Raw genomic sequence first — 21195 nt, forward strand, 5'->3', positions numbered from 1 at the left:
GTTCCCAGGATAGAATTTCATTTTTGTTACCATCTACTTTTGGTGGGTTCTCTTCCCAAGGTCTGACATTATGTCTTGAGCATCTGCTGCTTCTAGAAAGGCCTCATAGAAGATCCTCTCACCAAGAGTTTAATTTACCTGCATAATTGAGGTACTTATTTGCCTCAAAAACTTTTTTTTTTAAATTTTTTTTTTCCAAGATAGAGTTTCTCTGTGTAGTTTTGGTGCCTGTCCTGGATCTCACTCTGTAGACCAGGCTGAGCTTGAACTCCCTGCCTCTGACTCCCGAGTGCTGGGATTAAAGGTGTGTACCACCACCACCACCACCACCACCACCACCACCACCTCCACTGCCTGGCCCTTTCTTTTTTGAGGAGCTTACAGACCAGAAAGGTCAACTGAATGAAGGTGGAGAAAGAACTTTCATACAAAGTGATTCAAGAGCTCATTAATTTCTCAGGCAAACTTGCTGTTTTACATGGAAAACACAAGGCTGCTACTTTACTTGGCTTATTATTTTAATAAGCAGAACCATACAAACAACATAATTATAGAAAAAATAATAATAAAAAAGAAATTAAACAGTCATAAGTTCTGGGTTATTCTGTTTATTCCATTAGGCCACCCAGTGCATATTAACTGGGGTATTTAAAAGTCATTTCAATCAGGAACCTCTTGAGACCTTCATCAATTATTTCAAGTGTTTTAGTCTCAAATACATCCCTTTCTTCTACAAACTTCTGGAAGAGATGAACACCGCCACCAACACCAAAATAATGTGCTTTGCTGGCCAGAAGCACCCGGCCATTCCTATTCAACAGTCTGAGGAGTGTTTCATGCAAAGTGCCGTAATAATCTGGATTATAAATGGTTTCTGAAGTGAGAATGAGGTCATATTTCACAAACAGTTTTTCACTTAATACAAGCTTACAAAACTCAGACCACTCCCCAGAGAAAAACCGACATTTACTTATTGCTTGGGCTACTTTTGACTCTCTTTGTCTTTTCCTATCTGGCTCATTTACATCATCACCCTCATCTTGCAAAGGGAAGTTAGCAACTACATTAGGTAAGGTCACTTCATCCATCACCAAACTGTTATAATCTTGAAAATGAACTTCTTTCGCTCCTCCTTTGGATGCAGCTATTCCAAGCAATCCTGATCCACAGCCAAGATCCAGCACTTTTTGCCCCGCAAATTTCACTTTGGCCTTTGTGAAATAAGTTAAGAGATCAAAGGTACACTCCCAGATTTTTAAGCCTCCTTCATAAACACCTGGAATCAGATCAGAATGAGAAGAAAAGCTTTTTGAAACTATGTTTTCTCCAGGGAATTTTTCTTTCAACAAGATGGTTTTCACTACTGTTATGTTAACATGCTGGGTACTTGGCAACATTTCCATAACTTTATTTTCTAAGACCTGATTTAAATCTTTAGGCATAGCATGTTCTTTAGCAACTCTCAAGAAGGGCTGTTTTTCACATGCTTCCGGGTCACCTGACCGGTCAGCTGCACCAAGTGGGTGGTCAGTGTCTTCAGAGGCAGCTGTATTTTCCAAGCCATCTGGAAGCAACTCTGACAGTTCTGCAGAACGCTTTTTGTCCTGCTTTCCTTTTTGACTTTTTGAGACTGATGGTTCCTTTGATGAATCCAGGGTCAAAGTTCCATCTCCAAGGGGTGTTAATTTATTTTCCAGATCTTCTTCTATACTGAAGTTGAATTGAAAGGCCATCCTCTTATTATATGCACACAATCTTTACCAAAGGATGATGCTTCAACTACAAAATGGGATTTAATAGCTTAACTTAATAGATTCACACAATTAGTTCTGTTGGGATCAATGTTCATTAGCTGCTTATCCACCACTGGATATATTTAGAGAGGCTTCCAAAGACTGTTCAGAGGCCTTTGTTCCTTGTTCCTCTTTCAATTCAGCCCTGGAAGTGGGGAAAAAGGAGAGGGAGAGGGGGAGGGGGAGGGGGAGGGGGAGGGGGAGGGGGAGAGGGGAGGGGAGAGGGAGAGGGGGAGGGGAGAGGGAGAGGGGGAGAGGGAGAGAGGGAGAGGGAGGGAGGGAGGGAGGGAGGGAGAGAGAGAGAGAGAGAGAGAGAGAGAGAGAGAGATAGAGAGAGAGAGAGAGAGAATGAATGATAATTATTTAAAAAAAAAAAGCTCTGAGGCTGGGCGGCGGTGGTGGTGCACGCCTTTAATCCCAGCACTCGGGAGGCAGAGCCAGGCGAATCTCTGTGAGTTCAAGGCCAGCCTGGGCTACCAAGTGAGTTCCAGGAAAGGCGCAAAGCTACACTGAGAAACCCTGTCTCGAAAAACCAAAAAATAAATAAATAAAATAAAAAATAAAACAAATAAAAATAAAAAAGCTCTCTCTGTGTGTGTAGGGGGTGTTTTAGGAAAATACAGATTCCTTAAGCATTCATAAGTAGAAGATAAAATATAAAAACAAACAAAAGACAGCTATAACAGCTACTACCTTTACCAAAACAAAATATAAAGCCCAAGATTTTTAGACAGGTCAGACTAGCTAGGTACTCGGTGTCTTTCAGCTACCTTGTGCCCCCTAAATTTCCAATACATCTTCATCTCTGTCTGTTAATCTGCCTCCAAAAACAGTTTAAGGTCTTATTTGGGTAAGTAAGGAGGACACCTATTTTCAAACACGAACAGGTGTGATCTGGTGTTTGTAAATTCATCCAAACGGTTGGATATTTAATCCAGATCCGTAATTTTAAACGGCAACGTGACAGGAGGAATGAATAAAGACTAGGACTGTAGGAAGTAAGATCAGTTGTATAGGAACATTTTCAGCAACGTGCCAGACTTTTATAACACCTGTTTTTATGTGCACATTTCAGGAAGGTAGGCTCTTTGTTCACTGGGCAGGAGCTGGAGAGACAGAAGTCGCACCGCTAAAATCATTCCTACTTCCCACCCCTCTGCACTGCGGGGCGGAGAGTCATCCCCGGTTACAGGTCCAGCTCACCCTTGACCCCACGCGCAGAGTCTCAAAGCCCCCGGCACTGAGGACAACAAACCTGAGGACTTCTGGTCTCAGCACTCCAATGACGGATGCCAGGGTGAATGAAATACGCGGGGGGTCCGAAACTCGCGGCGAAGCTCGGCATCAGCTCACCGTGCACACCAGCGAGACGAGTCCTCCGGCGGCTAGAGAAGACTCCGGCGCGTGGATGGGGGCGAGGGGCCTCCTCTCTATGGTTTGAGGTGGGCGGAGCGCTCCCAAAGCCTGCCGGGACGGCGTCACCTCCGTTCTAACTTGTGGCGGGAGTTGGACTCACGGCTCCGTGGCTGACGCCGAAAGAATGTCCCAGGACGACGATGCAGAGGCGAACCGGGTCGTGCTGGAGACATTCAGCAGCTGGTCTCGGGAGGAGTGCCGCCGGGAACTGCCTTCGGCGCTGCCCCGGCTCCTCATATCCTTCCTTGGAGGACGCTGGGGAGCAGGGGGCGGGCCGCGGCAAGCCTTCCCCAGGCGGGCGGCGTGTGGCCGGGCTCGAACCCTATTCCTTTACGGGGTGGCGGTGGAGGGAGCGAGGCCAACAGTGGGTGCAGGGCCGAGGCCCGCCTGGATGGTCGGACGATTGCGACCGGAACTTCTGAAGATGACTGGCGTTCTTCATGCCTTGTTTGTTTGTCCCTTCGTTTTTCCATGGGCCGTGCTGGCTGCCGAGTAGGGGAGGATGCCAGGCCTGAGCTCCACGGCCCCGCGCTGGCGCTCGGTTGTCTGAAGTGTGAGAAGTGAAGGGTGTAGTTGTAGTTAGTCTGTGGGACCGTATCTTTAAAGGATGTTCTGTAAGACAAACATGCTTTCCCCTTTCCAACCTCTGTTTCCTTTTTTAGTGAGAACATCAGGTTTTGGCTTTCATCGCGATGGAATTGCGTGCTGTCAGGAGCAAATGATAATTAGTGTCATGCTTTGTGTTTGTAATTGTAACTGGAAATCGACCCCCTTCATGTGATTTTATTATTATGTCTTTGATTCCACCATATATATAAAAGTACAACCCCCCCCCACACCCCTCCAAAACCAAAAGACCATCACTTTCTCTAGAGTGCAAACCCTGCACCAATGGTGTTTCACAATCAATATAACTTAAGTATGTCTAGCACGTTGCAGTCATTCATTAGAGCTTAGGAAAAATCCAGTGTGGTACCAGTGTCTGTTTTTTTATACTCCTTGTGCAGATACGGAGTTATTTTGCTTTTTAGGTAAGGTCTTGCTATGTAGCCCTGGCTAGTCTGGTACTAGCTATCTATACAAAACAGGTTTGTCTTGAGTTTGCAATGATCCTGTGTCTGCTGCGTTGGAATTATGTGTGTGCCAGCCTGGAAGGAATTTGGAATTTCCTCCTGGAAACGGTTGTTTTCCTACTCAAAGACATTTATTTATGTAATGTGTGCCTGGCATAATGCTAGGCTTAGAGTGAATGACGATACAGTGTTTTTCTCCCCTCAATCTTACAGGCACCTTCACTCAATTCAAAGCACCATTTCTACCTTACCTTGCTACCTACTAAGAACTCAGATCTCATTTCCAGGTTTTCTTCTGTAAGTAAACCTTGAATACTACTTTGTAACCAGCAAATTTTTGTTTCTGATTCTAAATTACTTCTTGAATCCACCTGTCTCCATTGCTGCCACTGTGATTTCAATCTTTACAATCTGGACTAGTGATAGTCTCCTTGTTTCTACACAGCTCTTCTATAATCCATTCTTACAAAGTTTAGAGTGAAAAACAATTCACTTTATTTCTTCTTCATCATACCTATGTGGCTTAATTTTAAGAATACAGTCAGAACTTGTCTTCAAGGTTCCCCATAATTTGAGCCTGGTCCTTCCTTCATACCTAGCTAGCTACACTTAGTCCACAAGGTGACTTGCTTGAGAATCTTTGTTCTCAGCCTAATTTGTTTTCTAGCCTTTTCAACATCTCATTCTGGCCTTTCTCAGAGTTGCTTCCTTAGAGGAGCCTTTTCACAGTCCTCAATCTTATGTAGCTCCCTGAAACCTGTCTTAGGGTTTCAATTGCTGTGGTAAAACACCATGACCAAAATCATTTTGGTGGAGAAAAGGGTTTATTTCATCTTGCAGCTCCATATCACAGCTCATCATCAGAGGAAGTCAAGACAGGAACTCAAGCAGAGCAGGGACCTAGGGAGGAGAGTTGTTTACTGGCTTGCTCCTTGTGGCTTGTTCAGTGCACTTTCTTATAGCACCCAAGACCACCAGCCCGGGGGAGTACTGGCCAAAGTGAGCTGGGCTTTTCTACATCAATCATCAGTTAAGAAAATACACTACAAATCAATTGAGCAAAGCTCGTATGAACTCACAGACTGAAGCAGCAAGCACAAGGCCTGCATGGGTCTGTGTCAGGTTCTCTGCATATATATATTAGAGCTTTTCTTTTAGCTTAGTATCTTTATGGGACTCCTGAATGTGTGAATGAGTGGGTCTCATTCTTGTGCTTTCTCTTGGGGTTTTTTCCCTTCTGTTGGTTTGTCTTATCCAACTCTGATGTGATGGTTTTTGTTTTATCTGTTATAATTTATTTTGTTATTTCTTAGAAGCCTGTTCTTTTCAAATGAGAGACAGAGTGGATCCTGAGGGGAGAGGAGGGAAGGAGGAACTTGAAGGAGTAGAGGGAGGGGGGAACTAATCAAGATATATCATATGAGAAATGAATCTATTTTCAATAAAGTGGCGGGGTGGGGTTGGGTGTACTACTATAGGCCTACAGGCAACTCTTATGGAGGCATTTTCTCAATCTAGAGCCCCTTCCAAATGACTCTAGCTTGTGTCTGTTTGACATAAAGCTAGCCACACCACCCTATTACATTTATGGTGTTGTTTATGGTTTTCTGGAGACCATTTGATCCTTAACTTCTTTGCGCCTTCCTCATTTTTTTCCCTAACTGCATTGTCAAGTATAGAGGCAGACATTTGGTTTTGCTCATTGTTTTAGCCTCACCACTGAGAATAGTGACTGGCACATATGTGTTCAATAAAAATGCCTAGATGTCTCAAGTAGTTTTTCAAATGTTGGTATTTTACTTTCTTCCTGTACAACAAATGGAAGAAAAGTGCAGTAGATCACAATCTTATCACCTACTAAAACTAGTTTCATATTTTTTACTTTGTTTATTGTCCAGTCATTATCTGAATATTTGCCTACTCATAACTTAATATTATGGAGTAGCAGGCTTTCTGAATTTAAACTGGAATTGTTCAGTTGGCAGATTCTTCCCTCCTGAACTGAAAAGTTTTAGATTACCTCATTTTAATTGCAGTTACAAAATATTCAAAGTTAAAGTTCAGAAGAGGGATTTTTGTGATAGTAATGGGTAACTTTTTTTTGATATTGTACAAGGATTCTTATTGCTTTTACAATAAAATATTAGTACTTGTTCTTAGTGATGTACAAGTATAGTTTATACTGTGTTTATTGTTAACTCATATTATAATTAAGTTGCAACAATTTGCAAACTCCTGCTACCAGCAGAAGATTTTCAGTCTGGTAAGATAGGTAGGTAAGTAACGTGCAGAATTAAGCCAGATACAAAGGGCAGAAGTGCTAAGGAGAGTTTCTGTTCTATCATAGAAGCAGGAATTCAGGATTACTGCAATACTGTCTTCCATCAGTCATAAGTATCTCATGACTGCACTTAGTTTGAAAGTTTCTTAGCCCTAAGTAGTTTTGAAACTTCTTCCTTAAAATTTTCATAAAATGTTTGTTTATTTGATAAATGTTAAGTTTTGAAAGGCAAAAGAAATCAGGGATTTGGGTATAATTTTAGTCTCTTAGGGATTATTGGTAAATTTTAAGGGTCCCTTTTGAATTTATTCCTTAATTATTTTATATTTACTCTATGTATCAGCATTCTGAGAGTTGGATTGAACATATACGTAAGTAAAATTTTTTTGTGTGTATGATGTATATACGAATGTCATTAGGTAAGATTTTAATCTTTATTGTAGCTTTGGTAACTTTCTGTTATATAAAAATGAGATGATTCCTTCTAATCATAGTGTTTTTAAGTTTTAAATTCCATTTTTGATGATGTATTAGCACATTGAAATTTTTATGCTCTGATAGGACCAAGATAAAACACCATTTCAGTCTGTTATAACTTTCAGCCTCTTAACATATTTAATGTCATTTAGAAAGTACTCTGGGTTAGAAAAAGCTTACTGGGTAGACTCTAGATGATGACAAATTTGTCATTTGGAAAATTTTTAGTCTCCATCTGTTTTCATGACTTTTTATAAGAAATCTGTTTTCTGATGTCCATGCATGCTATGGCATGTGTGTACATGAACGTGCACATGCAAACATGCACACAGAGTTTACTTTTCGAGGAGAGATGATGAGGGGACTGTGCCATCTCATTCCTTACGTTTCTGTCAGCCCCGCTATAGGTCATTATATGCACCTGTTTATATAATTGTTAGAATTTGAATCTCCACCATTTTGGAAACACATCTTTCAAAAACGTATTTTAATGGTAGTAGATCCTGTTGAGTACAGGTATCCATACTCATTTAACTTATTTTTGCTTTATAGGAATTTTGAAAATCATTACTGATAAGTTTTTGCCTCATGTGAATCACCTGACACTGGAACAGAGTGTCTTTTCCCAAATTTTACCAAAGGTACAGTTTTATTAATTTACACACTGTAGAAGTTACTAAAATTTGGTCTTAACTTTGTATAATCTGTTCCTAATTTTCTTAATTCTCTTATTTTTCTAATATATCAAACATATTTGAGTGCAAATAAGTAGTAAAAATAGTTCACCATTTGTAGTAATTCGAGATAGCCCTCATAGACTAGGGGTATAATACAACTAAGCTTTTTGTGTATAAAGCTGCTCTGTAGTGTAGCATTTCATGGGGACTAGATAACTGTTCACGTAGCTGCATAAATCTAGTTGCATGATGTTTCTATTTGTGAGTTCATTACTGTTAAGTGATTTTTATATTTAAAAAGGTGAACTAGTCAAAATACAATGCCTGCCGGGATGGCGCATGCCTTTGATCCTAGTATTTGGGCGGCAGAGGCAGGCAAATTTCTGAATTTGAGACTAGCCTGGTCTACACAGAGTTCCAGGACAGCCAGGGCTATATAGAGAGACCCTGTCTCACAAAACAAAAACTAATATATAAATGGGTTCTAAATATAAGACTTCAGTATAAATTCATAACCAATATCAAGAAATGCCCTTGTAAAGCTCCAGGAGTTTTGTTTGATTAAGGTCATTGTCTTTTATTGTATAGAGTAGTACTGTGCTTGTCAGACCCCCAAATGAACTTTGAATGAGTTCTTTTTCAATTACTAAATACATTGACACCACAGAAATGAAAAGCAAAGCAAGCCTGAGGCTTTGTTTAGCGACTCTCCAATAAAGGTCCTTTTAAATTAGGAACAGTGGTTAACTGTGAAGTGCGTAGATGTTACTAGTGAATAATCAGACCATTTTGTTGTCTTCGTTTTTCCTTCAAAGATAGGTCTTTTTTTCTAGTGATTTTTATTCCTGTTTATAAGTTGATTTGTTTTCACAGACTATAAAATTGTTTGATGGAATGATATATGAATTAACTACTCAAGCCACAGAACTCTCAAGCCAAAATTTAGAAATCCAGATCACCCTAAGAAATATTTTACAAGTAAGTGTATTAGAAAGAGAACGGAGCTGGGTGTCATGACATACTTAAGGCAGGAGATGCCTGACTTTAAGGGCAGATGGGGTTATATAGTGAGATCCTGTCTCAAAAAAAAAAGTTTTTTGTAGCAGGGGTGGTGCCTCATGCCTCCCTGTTGTATTAGGGAGGTTGAAATCAGAAGATTACTGAGTTGAGGCCAGTCAGGGTTAGAGAGTGAAATCTCGTCTTCAATTAAAAAAAAAAAAAAAAAAAAAAAAAAAAAGACAAACCATTTATTCTTTATGAAATGGCATGATTCTAGAATTAAATTTATGGACTTAAATAAGTATTGAAAGACAATTTCTGAATTTTTATATGATGTTATGTTAAGTATCTTAGAAGACAGATCAAGATAGCACCCTGAATTTGGTCATGATTCTAAGTGGTGTGAAGGTCACTGAAAAGAGAGAGACATAGAATGTTTTGTCACTGCTATAGGTCCAACACTCAGAATGCTGCCTAATTTCTTTGTCACTTACATAAAAGTATATCTTGAACCAACCTTTCCTTATTTCCAGACAATGGCGCAGATCTTAGGAGGCCTTACAGGATTTGTTCATCATGTATGTACCACACAGGAATCCGTCATTCTAGAATATATTCATAGTCTTCCCTCATCCATCCTGCATATAATTAAAAAGACATTTGTACATTGTAAGGTAAGTAATGGGTCTGTGTAGAGTTTAAATGGCCTGAAATCAGTAGGCAGAAGTACTGAATAAGTGTTTATGCATAAGAGTTTACATTTTAGTTGATATTACTGGGATAGCCTTTTCTGAGGAGTGAAGATAGACACAGTTGTTTCACAAGTGAATAAAAAGTGGTTTTGGAATTGAATTTTTCCCTTCCTGAAGAAAAATGGTTATGTTTAACCACAGGAATCTTGGGAAATTGTTGTGTTAGGTTTGGACAAAGGGGCTTACTTAACTCATCTTAACATTACTGAAGCAGCTTTAAAGCACAAAAGATGGCTTAGAATTTGTAGGGCACAGGCAGTTTCATTATGGATGTTTTGCTGGGTAAATGACAAATTGCTCATTAACTAGACTTGTACATGGTGATGGAGTGCTAAAATGCACCATTTGAATTTTTTTTTTTAATTTTATGTTCATTAGTGTTTTGTTTACATGTATGTCTATGTGAGGGTATGGGGTCCCCTGGAACTAGAGTTACAGACAGTTGTGAGGTGCCATGTGGGTGCTGGGTATTGAACCCTGGTCCTCTGGAAGAGCAGTGAGTTCTATTAACTGCTGAGCCATCTCTCCAGCCCTAAAATGCATTTTTACATTCTTGGATTTATCAAAGTAGATTTAATAAAGTGTGATTCTGTCAGAACATTACATTGATGATCTCAGTCTCTGATAGTATGGGCTAAAATAAATTTGAATTTTGAGCTGTTTGTGATCTGTTTCTCTCCTTTTTTATATTTTGTGATTAGAATAGTGAGTCTCTGTATTCTGGGCGCTTACACCTACTGTCAGACCTTCTCCAGGGTCTTTTTAGGGAGGCCTATTCTCTCCAGAAGAAGCTGATGGAACTGCTGGACATGGTCTGCATGGGCCCTTCAGTAGATGAAAATAACATTTTGTTGATGGTGGAAGGTGAGCAAAGAATCATTGATTAGAATAGGGTAAAAATGGCTATAGTTCACTAATCAACTAAGTTATCAAACTAGTGTTTCTGTTGATGCATGCTCTCTTGGTTATGTATAAAAAATAATCTAAATCTTCCTAGATAAATTTTTCGTCTTTTACATTTGTAAAATTTAGTTTTTATACTTTATTATAGATTTGAATATCGAGGTAAAATATATAGTAGCTAATTTTCACACAAAAGATTTAACAAATAAGGATGCATCTAAATTTTTACCCTTTAAGCTACTCTACATTCTGAGAAAGCAGCCTTTAGAGTTTTTTATCTCCTTAACTCATAACAAAAAGGGAAGAGGGGAGGGAGTTGAAATTCTTTTCTGGAATTCTGTGGGGGTGGGGGGGGGTTTGAATGTATAAGATACTAATATGAAAATAATATTCATTTTACGTTTATTACTCTATTATTTCTTTGTTTTTCTTTGCTGGGAATTAAGCCCAAGGCCTTGTACGTACTATTTCATTCTACAGACTTGCTAATTATCAGCCAGGTGTGATGGCACAGGCCTGCACAGCACTTGGGAAGATGAAGCAGGAGGGCTTAGAAGTTCTAGGGTAAGCCTGAGCCACATAGTAAAGCCCTGTCTCACGAACACAGCACAAAACAGAGTTACTGATTGAAATCTGTGTCATTGATTTCATCACTCATTAATGTGTTATGATCTAGAGCTTAAAAATAATACACTAATATAGGAAAGCAAAGATTATATTCCTAACTTTAGTATTAAGAGAATAGGTTGATTTGGGGGCACTTACTAGGTACCTTTTGCCCTCTAAGTAATCAGCCTGAAAATCTGTTGTTTAAAATGTTTTATTCACAATTCCATGTGCCTGCAACTTAGACTGGCATTATCTGCAGTAATTTTCTGTGCAGCTGGCTCATCCGTGCATTTACAGCTAAGAACTTCACTCACCTCTAGCTGTTTGCTGAGGCAGAAGTGGTGAGAAAGTCATGTACATTTTAACACAGGCTCAATCATCATTGTGGCTTTAGGGTTTCCAAGAATAGCAAGGGAGGACAAGTCCCAGCACACCAAATCTTGGTTTGCTTTGCTTTGATTATTGTTCCTTTTATCAAATCAAGTTATTGATCTATGTCCGAAGATAGTATTATGGCTTTAGGAGGGCCGGTTGGGGCCAGTTATCTAGCACAACCAGAATAAAACACTTTGATGAATGTAAGTTAGTGTAAATTAGTTGTTCTTGTTAAGTTTTCTCAGCAATGTCTTTTTTTTTTTAATTAGAATTGTATCTATAGAATATTTCAACTACAATAGGATATAACTTTTATTCCACTGAACGTTTTTGGTTTTAATTGTCATTTGGTAGCTATAAACTGCAAAATCAATATTTCTTTAGTTTTGAAATCTTAAAAATATAACATTTATTTTCAGTAATTATTTGACCTGGTTCTTTTCATTTTTCTTTTTTTTTTTTTTTTTTTTTTTTTGATTTTTCAAGACAGGGTTTCTCTGTGTAGCTCTGGCTGTCCTGGATCTCACTTGTAGACCAGGCTGACCTGGAACTCACAGAGATCCTCCTGCTTCTGCCTTCCAAGTGCTGGGATTAAAGGTGTGCACCACTGCTGCCCAGCTGACCAGGTTATTTTCAAACTAGTACATACTTTAATTCAGTCAAGTATGAAGGTGTTCACTTGATCCATTTAAATATGAAAGAGTATTATCTAATATAACATTTGATTATCCTGAGAGGCTTGTTATCTTTCTTTTTAGTTATTCATTCCTTATTGGATGTCTGCTCTGTTATCTCCAGTATGGACCAAGCATTTCATGCCAATACATGGAAGTTTATAATTAAGTAAGTTTGTTAGATTTCCTTTTCTATACTGTAATTTCTGTATCTCAAATTCTAAATAGTCCATGGTTTTTAGATGACATTTGAAAAATTTTATGTGGTTGTATGAATACTCATTGGCTCTGCTGCATGATAATTCAGATATTGTACAGATAGCTTCTAAACCAAACTGCACTCCTCTATACTGCTATCTTAAAAAAAAAAAAAAAACCACAAATAAAAAACCCTACAGTTGTAGTTAGTTAGCTGGTAGCTCTGAAATAATGGACTATGAGTCAAAGTATGCCTGAATCATGTGCTTGCTACTACCATTGTTAGGTAATTATCAATATCAAATATGGCATGTGTAAGTCAGGAATTAGTAACTATATTTGGAGTTGACAGTAATCTTTGCTATATACAGTTGACTTGTTCAACCCTAATTCTACTTTTCAAAGACTTTGAACTTAAACTGAAGCCTTATAAGGGCTAATAGGGAGAGTACCTATAGTAATTATTAGATGCTGAGGGGTGAGAAGAGGCATCCTTTACTGCACGAATAATTAAGCTACTTTGTTATTCATGTATAATGTATGAAAAGTTGGTGTAACTCCTTTTAGGTACCTTTCTTGTTCCCTCAGAATGTTAACTTGCAAAAAAGTAATAGGAGTGTCACTTGTTCGCCATAAATATGTGTACCTGAGTCCTTTTGAGTTTTTGGACAATTTGGTTAGTTTTTCTGAACCTTAATTTGTTCATCTTAAAATAGGATAATGATAGCACTGCTTTGATAGTATTGCACTGAACATTGAGTTCACCATTGTGAATTGCTGAAACTTCATCCGACACCCTGTGAATACTCAGTGAATTAACCACATGGCTGTCCTCACCCCACCAAGTCAGCATTGCTGTCATCTGTCCTTCATCTTGCTCCTTCCCAGTGCTCTGTTTTCAGAGTGATAGATTTAAAACTTAAATTGGATCATATCACCCAGCTTGTTAAAGTCTCCCGCCATACAGAGCAACAGCTTAAGCTTTTCTGGACACTTTTCCTTTACCAACCCCTCTGCTGCTGCCTGCTCTCTGCTCTTAGTTCTTCAGATGCAGGAAGTTCCCCTGTCCCAGGCCTTCCACAGCTTGCCCTCTGCAGAGGCTGTTCCTCTCTCCTGCTCTGTACTGTAAGCTTCTGCTTTTCTTTAGTTCCCGGGTGCAGCGTTAACATTCTAGTCATTGTTTCATAGTACATAGGGCTTTCTCAGCTTAGCATTTACCACAACTAATTATTCTGTTCTCACGTTTATTTAACATTCTTATATTATTCCATATAGATAGGGCAAAAATGATGTCCATTTGATTTATTTCTAATCATCAAGACCCAGCAGATTGCCTGACAAATAGAAATTCAATTAATATTTTACAAAGACAAAAATTTAGCCACTAGCTTGGAAGGTAAAGCTGGCACATCTTAAATGTACCGTGTTTAATATATAATACATTGTGTTGATGAAAATATTCTATAGAGTAGGTGTTCTTTGGGTCTGAGTTGATTGATGTGATCACATGTCACTTCTGGTGATTTTTATTCTTCTCTTTTTATCCATTTAGGCAGAGCCTTAAACATCAGTCGGTTATAAAGAGCCAGTTGAAACACAAGGAAATTATTTCTAGCTTGTGTGAAGACATTGTTTTCTCCTTCCATTCCTGTTTACAGTTAGCTGAGCAGATGGTACAGCCGGCTGCACAGGTAAAATGTAATCTAACAACACTACAAAGGGGAGTTAGTATTTGGGCAGTTACTAAATCTTATTTGAACACAAAGAGTATGGTCTAGTGTTTTAATTATTTTCTCTTAAAGAATCTGTAGAATTATTTACAACTCATAATTACTTTTTACCTAGAACATTGTATTACATTCACTTCTTTCATTTCCTATAGCATTTACCTGCCCATCGTTTATACATAATTGGTTGGTCAGAACTTTTCTCTGTTTTACATTTATTTAAGGTCTTCCTAATGTAGAGATTGTCAACCTTTCTGTCACTAATACAATACAACCTTTAACAGTGTGTGTGTGTGTGTGTGTGTGTGTGTGTGTGTGTGTGTGTGTGTTTATTCAAAATTGATAGATACATTTCTTTTGATTTCAGGAAGTTACATTGTTGAATTGGCATTACCTCTATGAAATAAGACTGTGTTCTAAGCATGTGGAATAGTGTTGTTGGAGATTACAGTTCATCTTCATATAAGTATTATAGAAGCACAGTGACTTTTGATTTAGACTAATTGTAAGTTTTTTAAACATCCCTTGATTTACAGAATTGATGGACCCAGGAACTAATGTGTAGTTTTTATGGGAAGATGAGTTGACTGTTTCTTCCCCAAATGGCAGTAATATGGCTCCTCTTGTAGACCTACAGCTGATAGAAGGTTCCTTTGTGTATGTGTTCTTCCCTACCAAACAGCCTTGGGGATAGAAGGGTAGAAGGTTTATCAAAGTTCCCAGACTGGTGGCAGGTACTGCTGCACCAGGGATAATCTGGAAGGACAGAACCCAAAGGAACATAGGAATCTGGAAAGGAGTTCTGAAACATACAGAAGTGAAGGATAGTTGTAGGAAGAGGTTTGTATTTTTTTACCTTGTTCATCTTTTTTTTCCCTTTCTCTTTTCAGATGACTTCATTCCCCCTTTTTGTTTTTTCAGTTCCTGGTTCCCTTTCTGGTTCTCAAGACCTTGCTGATAGGAGAGCTTACTTTTGTATCCTGTCAATGTTAGAGAACTTGTCCCCCTTTTCACCTGATATAGACCAGAAGTTCAGAACCTGTGGGCGGTCAAATGACCCTTTCACTGGGGTCGCCTAAGACCATTGGAAAACACAGATATTTACATTATGATTCATAACAGTGGCAAAATTACAGCTATGAAGTAGCAATGAAAATAATTTTATAGTTGGGGGTCACCACAACATGAGGAACTGTATTAAGGGGTTGAAGCATTAGGAAGGTTGAGAACCATGGATACAGACCTATCTTCAGTCTCAGCCTTCTTTTCAGTTCCCTTTTTGCTTGATGCTGCAGACTCACCAATTAGTAGTTCTCAGCCAGGAGATAGGGAAAACCCAAAAAATAGTATAGCCTGTAGTGGCAAGCTGAAAGAAAGTCTGGGAGGTTCCTAGATTAGATTAGATCAGAGTGGCTAATTATGTAAATATATATATTATCTTAAATAAATTGGCTATATAAAAACAGAATTAAATTAAAACTTTCTCAACCAGATTATCATTTTTTTATTTAGTTGTGCAAATTTTGGCCTGATAAATGTGACCAACTCTATTCACGGACTGAAAGGGAGTTCTGGGGTAGCTTATATGTCTCTAGCCTTTTCACTCATGTAGTTTAGTATGCTATTCACTATTGATATTTAGGATGTCTTCCCAAGCAGTAATCATCTATAGTAGTCTACTATTCCTTTAACAACAGAATACCTAAAATGAAGTCATTTGGAAACAGCAGCAATCTAGTTCTATAGTTCTAAAGTCAGGGAAGGCCTAGGTCAAGTCACAAGCAGAGATAAGGTGAGGGCATGCTCTCAGCCCAGTCTGTAGAACCCATCTTTATGGAAGATGTCACATGTACTTTACAAAGAGTTTCAGCGTGGTCATTTTGGCTCTTTCTTAAGCTTACTTTGTTCCTCAAGGAGACTCGTGTGTACTTACTGTGTACATGGGATTGAGTTAAATATCACCAGGAACATTTTCGCCAAATTGTGCTTTGCTTCAGTATGCCTAAGATAAACTACTCAGGGTCAGACTACCAAAGTTTGAATCAGCCGGGCGGTGGTGGCGCACGCCTTTAATCCCAGCACTCGGGAGGCAGAGCCAGGCGGATCTCTGTGAGTTCGAGGCCAGCCTGGGCTACCAAGTGAGTTCCAGGAAAGGCGCAAAGCTACACAGAGAAACCCTGTCTCGAAAAACCAAAAAAAAAAAAAAAAAAAAAAAAAAAGTTTGAATCAACACTAGCTACTTAGTTGTGTTGATCCAAACTGTCCTTTTGCCTCCCACAGTTGCTGAGACTCTCACAGGAAAGAACTGGTTGAGAATGTGTTCTATTTCATTCTTCTTGACAGTGTCAAGTTGCTAAGAGAGTCTGCTGATACAAGTTAACATTAGAGTGGATTCATCTTTAATCTCTGTTCTTAAAAAAAATTACTTAGGGGAGTGGGGCATGCTTCATGCTGTGTGTGTGTGTGTGTGTGTGTGTGTGTGTGTGTGTGTGTGTGTGTGTGTAGGTCGGAGGACAGTTATGTAGAGTTGGTTCTCTCCTTCCACTTTTATGTGTATTCCAGGGATCAGACTCATATCTTGAAGCTTGTGTGGCAAGCACCTATATCTGTTGAGTCAGTCATCCCTCCAGCTTTTATTCTCTGCATTTTTTACTTGGAAAGCACTGTATAGCAGAGTTCATGTCGATCATATAAAAAGAAATGTGAATTTCTGTTCACACAGTTTTTACTGCAGAAAACCATTTCTAATTATTTGTAATGAAAGTCAGATGTAAGTAGATTATTCCATTAATGGATAACTCAGATTTTGATTAGATTAAATTAGGATTTTGCCATAATGGGAAAAGAACTAAACATAGTTAACATTAATGTTAAGATAGATTATTTTCATGTGAAATAATTCTCAAAGTTAAAGATAATTCATTTGATTTTTTATGGTGCTAATTTAAAACTCTTTTATCAGTGCTTGAGATTTTTGTGTCATGACAGTATATTTGCCCTGTTCTTCATACTATATGGGATTATCGTAGATGAGTATGTCTAGTATTTTTAATCACTCTGTATGATGGATGCTTGGCTCCCTTCAGTTCAAAAACATTGCATTACATACTTGGTGCAGTATTTTCGTGCTGTGTAGATCCAGAAACAAAGTTGCTAGTCAAAGAATTTTAACAGCTTAACTCCTGATATAAGTGAACAGTATTATTTTATGCTTCCACTAGCAATTAGAGAAAGTCCTTATTAACCCCCTTTCTCCCCAGCTCATGAATACCATGTATCATGTCTTTTTTAGCTTTGCTAGTCAAATAGTCTTCTGTCCTTCTTTTTCCCTAAAGATACATAATTAGGTTGAAATTTTTTCAGTATTGCTCATCAGCTGTTTGTGTTCTCTTTTCTTCCCATTGCCTTTTCTTTTACCTTTTACATATTAATCACCTCTTTTTGATTAATTTGATCCCCATATAGCAAATAAATTATTTAAATTTCACTTTCAAATCAGTAAGATAAGTTACAAGTTCATTTTTAGTAATGCAGAATTCATAAAGTATCCTATTAACTGGTGGGAATAAATAATACAGAGAATAATTACATTTTCATGAAAATTTCTATAATCACTTTGTTTGCTAAGTCACTCTAGAAAATTTTGTCTCATTTACAGGTTTAGCTAATTTTATGTTATTATACTTATTTCCTTATGGAACAGGATAATGCTGACTACAGAATATTTCAGAAAACACTCAAATTGTGTCGTTTCTTTGCTAATTCCCTTTTGCACTACACTAAGGTAAGGTTCATTTTTATAATACATAACTGTAAAACAAACAGAAATTTTAAATTGTCCTTTTGTGTATGGCAGGGTGGGCTTGCATGAGTGTACACATGTGGAGGGCAGCAGTCGACATGGAGTGTGTCTTGGGTTCCTCTCCACCTTGTTTTATGAGGCAAGGTCTCTCCCTGAACCTATACCTTTTGTGTAGACTTGGTAGTGAGCTCTGGGAGTTTGTCTCGCTCTGTCTCCCAATGCGAGGGTTATAGAATGCTGCGCCATGACTGGCTTCCATAGGTCCTTTTGCTTTCTTGGCATGTATTCTTGCCTAGTGAACCATCTCCCTTCTCCTCAGCTGGCCCAAACCAGTCTTTTGAGTGTATTTTTGAAGTTAATTTTGAAGATCTTACGGTTTAATACTATTTATTATTAAATATTGAGCATCTATTATATTACTTATATTGTTAGCATCATCATTGATATTTTTATTTAATTTTCTGAAAATTCGTAAGTTAATCATTTTCTATAGGCATAAATCAATTTGAAGCAAATGACATAGTTTATATTTAAATACTATTTATAAGGCCTGTCGATGGTGGCTCAGAAGCCTTTAATCCCAGCACTTGGGAGGCAGAGGCAGGTGGATCTCTGTGAGTTGAAAGCCAGTCTGGTCTACAGAGTTTCAGGACAGCCACGGCTGTTAAATTGAAAAACCCTGGCTCGTAAAATCAAAAAGGAAAAAAAAAAAAAAAAGAATAAATAAGTTCTCCAAGAGTGTGTGGAAGAAAAATTTAATTTTGTTTTAGTTCTTTGATGGTTGTTTCATACACATATATAATGCATTTTGGTCATTTTCACTGTCTATTAATTTTTCTCATCCTCCTCTCCTGCAGAACTTCTTCCCAAGTCCCCTCCTACTTTGATGTCTTTTTTTTTTTTTTTTTTTTTAAGGTTTTTGAAAATTTTGTTTTTTTCTCCTCTGGCATCTCCTCCCAGATACCCCCTACCTCCATGCCACCCAACTTTATATTCTTTCTCTTTCTTTAAAAAAATTAAAATAAAATAAAAAATAACAACCCCCCCTCCAACAAAATTTAAAAAAACAAGCAAAAGGAAAAACAAACAAAACAAGAAATGCCAAAACTGAACAGCAGAGATGGTCCTCAGTAAGTGAGAGCTGCTAATTGTGGGTGACAGTGGCTCTAGCAGCCAAGGAGTTTGGGTGCTTAGCCTCATCCATGCTCTATTTTCATGTAAGCTTTTTTTTATATTTGAATGTGGCATCTCCAAGTTTTTATTCTGTATGTTATGGGGGAGGATATGAGTTATAAAGTCATGTGACATACAAAGAATGAATAGAATTTTTTTATTTTAGGAATTTCTTCCTTTCCTGTCTGATTCTTGCTGTATTTTGCACCAGCTTTATCTTCAGATATACAGGTAAAAAGGTGTGCTTTAAGGTTACTAAAGTGTAACAGTGCTACTCATTTCATGTAAACATACATACTTACCTAACTAAAACATTAGAATGATTTTTCTTAATGTTTCAGTAAAGTTTTACCTACTTGCATAAAATACTGGGAGGTAGAAGCGTTTGAAGGATACAGTCCATGTGATAAATACCAAAGCATTTATATATGGGTGCATTTTTTATATATTATATATATGTATATATGCATGTATGTACACATATATACATGTACACATACAGATACTAACATATACACACATGTATAGATACAGATTATCAAATATAATGTATATTCACATTTTATACCAGCATAGTTCTGTTTTGGTAGATCTGGAAATTTACTGAGAATTATAACGTTAATTTAGAGGGTTTAGCAGCAAATGGAACACAATAGAAGGAGGAATGGTAATCTTAAAGTCAAGCGGAAGTGGCAAAGGCTGAACAGATTATTAAGGGCATGTATGAGAATGTGAAATAGCCTGACACGCATATCTGTAGATTCAGAAAATGAGACAATGGATGTTTTTTTAGAAAATGGACATAATGCCTAATGTTTTATAACTTAAAAAGGTTTTTTATTTGTTTGTTTTGTTTTGTATAGGTTAATGCCATGAAGTGACATTTTTTTATTTGTGGAGTTTATCTTAGCAATGAGTAAGACTCATGTGTAAGATGTGGTATTTTAAACTTTATCCGCTAGTGTTTTATTAGGAACATTCCTGAGGAAGGAATGCAAAAGCAGAGAGGTGGTTGACACTTGGAACGAAAGTGCTGAGAGTCAGGAAGGTTATTAGAAGGCATGAGATAGTGGGAGAGCCTTTCCTCGGGATATTCAAGTTCAGTTTATGTGCTTGTATGGCTTTGGACCCACGTGCAGGGGCCTTCATCCACTAAGCCACCTTGCCTTCCATAAAGTTTCATTTACCTTCAGTATGAAACTAAGCATAGTTCTGTATAAATTGAAGAACATCTTCAGCTGTCAGTTTTCTCATCTGGAAATTGAGGTAATAATAGTTCCTACTTCAGGGGTTTTGTTTTGATTATGGTAACTTGTATGAAGTGTCTGATGTGTGTGGTACAGTCAGTTTCTTGCCTCATTGCCAGTGTTGGAACCTAGAAGAATTGCCTGTATGAAGGCACCGAGAAGCCATATCTACACAAGTTCCTTATTTTTCATTCAGCTAGTTTTAGGAAGCTAGAACATTCAAGGAGTAAGAGTACTAGTCAGCCTTTCATATTGTCCAAGTATGTTGTCATAATTTTGTCTTTACTAGTTTTTATTATACTTTTATGGGGTTTAAATTAGGTTTGTAAACCATCTCAAAAGGTCTTCTTTAGTTAGGGGTTAATCACATTGGCAGTTACCTTTTTTTTTTTTTTTAGAGATTTATTAATTTATTATGTATACAGCATGTATGACGGCAGGCCAGAAGAGGGCGCCAGATCTCATTACAGATGGTAGTGAGCTACCACATGGTTGCTGGGAATTGAACTCAGGACCTCTGGAAGAGCAGTCAGTGCTCTTAACCTCTGAGCCATCTCTCTAGCCTGGCAGTTATCTTAATAGAGCTCAAATTTAATACTGAAACCTGACATCTGTCATTTCATTTGTCCAAAAGTCCTGAACTTCTATCCCCAACATTTTTTGTTCCTCAATGTTAATTAATAGTTAATTCCTTTTATCACTGAGAATAATGGAAGCAATTAGAAGAGAGCTTATATATACTCTCTCCTTGTACCTGTATTTAGGCCTGTACAGTAATTCCCTCACTGCTCTGAATTAATTCTACATGTGCCTAAGGCTGTAGCCTCTTTGTATTCTGGATGTAATTCTCTTATATGCTCAGGCAATTCCTACAGTAGCCCTTTTCTCTTTTGTAACACCAACCTGCCCTCTCTACTGGATCATTTTCATGAGTATGTAACAACGTCTACTATTTCCCCCATTTCAGTATAAAACAATCCCTCAATTGTACATCCTTTTCCAGATCTGCTCTCATTTTC

General features: G+C 38.0%; 2 protein-coding genes across 12 annotated transcripts in view; one reads left to right on the top strand and one right to left on the bottom strand.

The window, feature by feature from the left end:
* Positions 1-500: 500 nt before the first annotated feature.
* Positions 501-3136, bottom strand: Mettl18 (methyltransferase like 18). The gene is made up of 2 exons (XM_028864412.2): positions 3049-3136; positions 501-1938 (listed from the first exon to the last, which is right to left on the bottom strand). Exon 2 carries the CDS (start codon positions 1731-1733, stop codon positions 636-638), a length of 1098 nt encoding a protein of 365 aa, XP_028720245.1. The 5' UTR covers positions 1734-1938; positions 3049-3136; the 3' UTR covers positions 501-635.
* Positions 3137-3245: 109 nt separating this feature from the next.
* C15H1orf112 (chromosome 15 C1orf112 homolog) overlaps positions 3246-21195 on the top strand; it is a 42926-nt gene continuing 24976 nt past the window's right edge. For 9 of the 11 annotated variants that reach the window (XR_005093010.1, XR_005093014.1, XR_005093012.1 and 6 more), the window contains exons 1-10: positions 3246-3444; positions 6895-6934; positions 7593-7681; positions 8591-8695; positions 9250-9390; positions 10170-10332; positions 12114-12198; positions 13780-13918; positions 17658-17738; positions 19096-19160. Coding sequence is in view for 6 of the 11 variants with exons in the window: in XM_037211312.1 (XP_037067207.1) it covers positions 3334-3444; positions 6895-6934; positions 7593-7681; positions 8591-8695; positions 9250-9390; positions 10170-10332; positions 12114-12198; positions 13780-13918; positions 17658-17738; positions 19096-19160 (1019 nt within the window). In the remaining 5 variants the exon portion in view is untranslated. Of the gene's footprint in view, positions 3445-3483; positions 4580-6894; positions 6935-7592; positions 7682-8590; positions 8696-9249; positions 9391-10169; positions 10333-12113; positions 12199-13779; positions 13919-17657; positions 17739-19095; positions 19161-21195 lie in introns of those variants that run through there. The other 2 variants (XM_037211316.1, XM_037211315.1) reach the window with 2 other exon arrangements.

The sequence above is a fragment of the Peromyscus leucopus genome, chromosome 15 (genome assembly GCF_004664715.2).
Source record: "Peromyscus leucopus breed LL Stock chromosome 15, UCI_PerLeu_2.1, whole genome shotgun sequence".
Classification (NCBI taxonomy): domain Eukaryota; kingdom Metazoa; phylum Chordata; class Mammalia; order Rodentia; family Cricetidae; genus Peromyscus; species Peromyscus leucopus.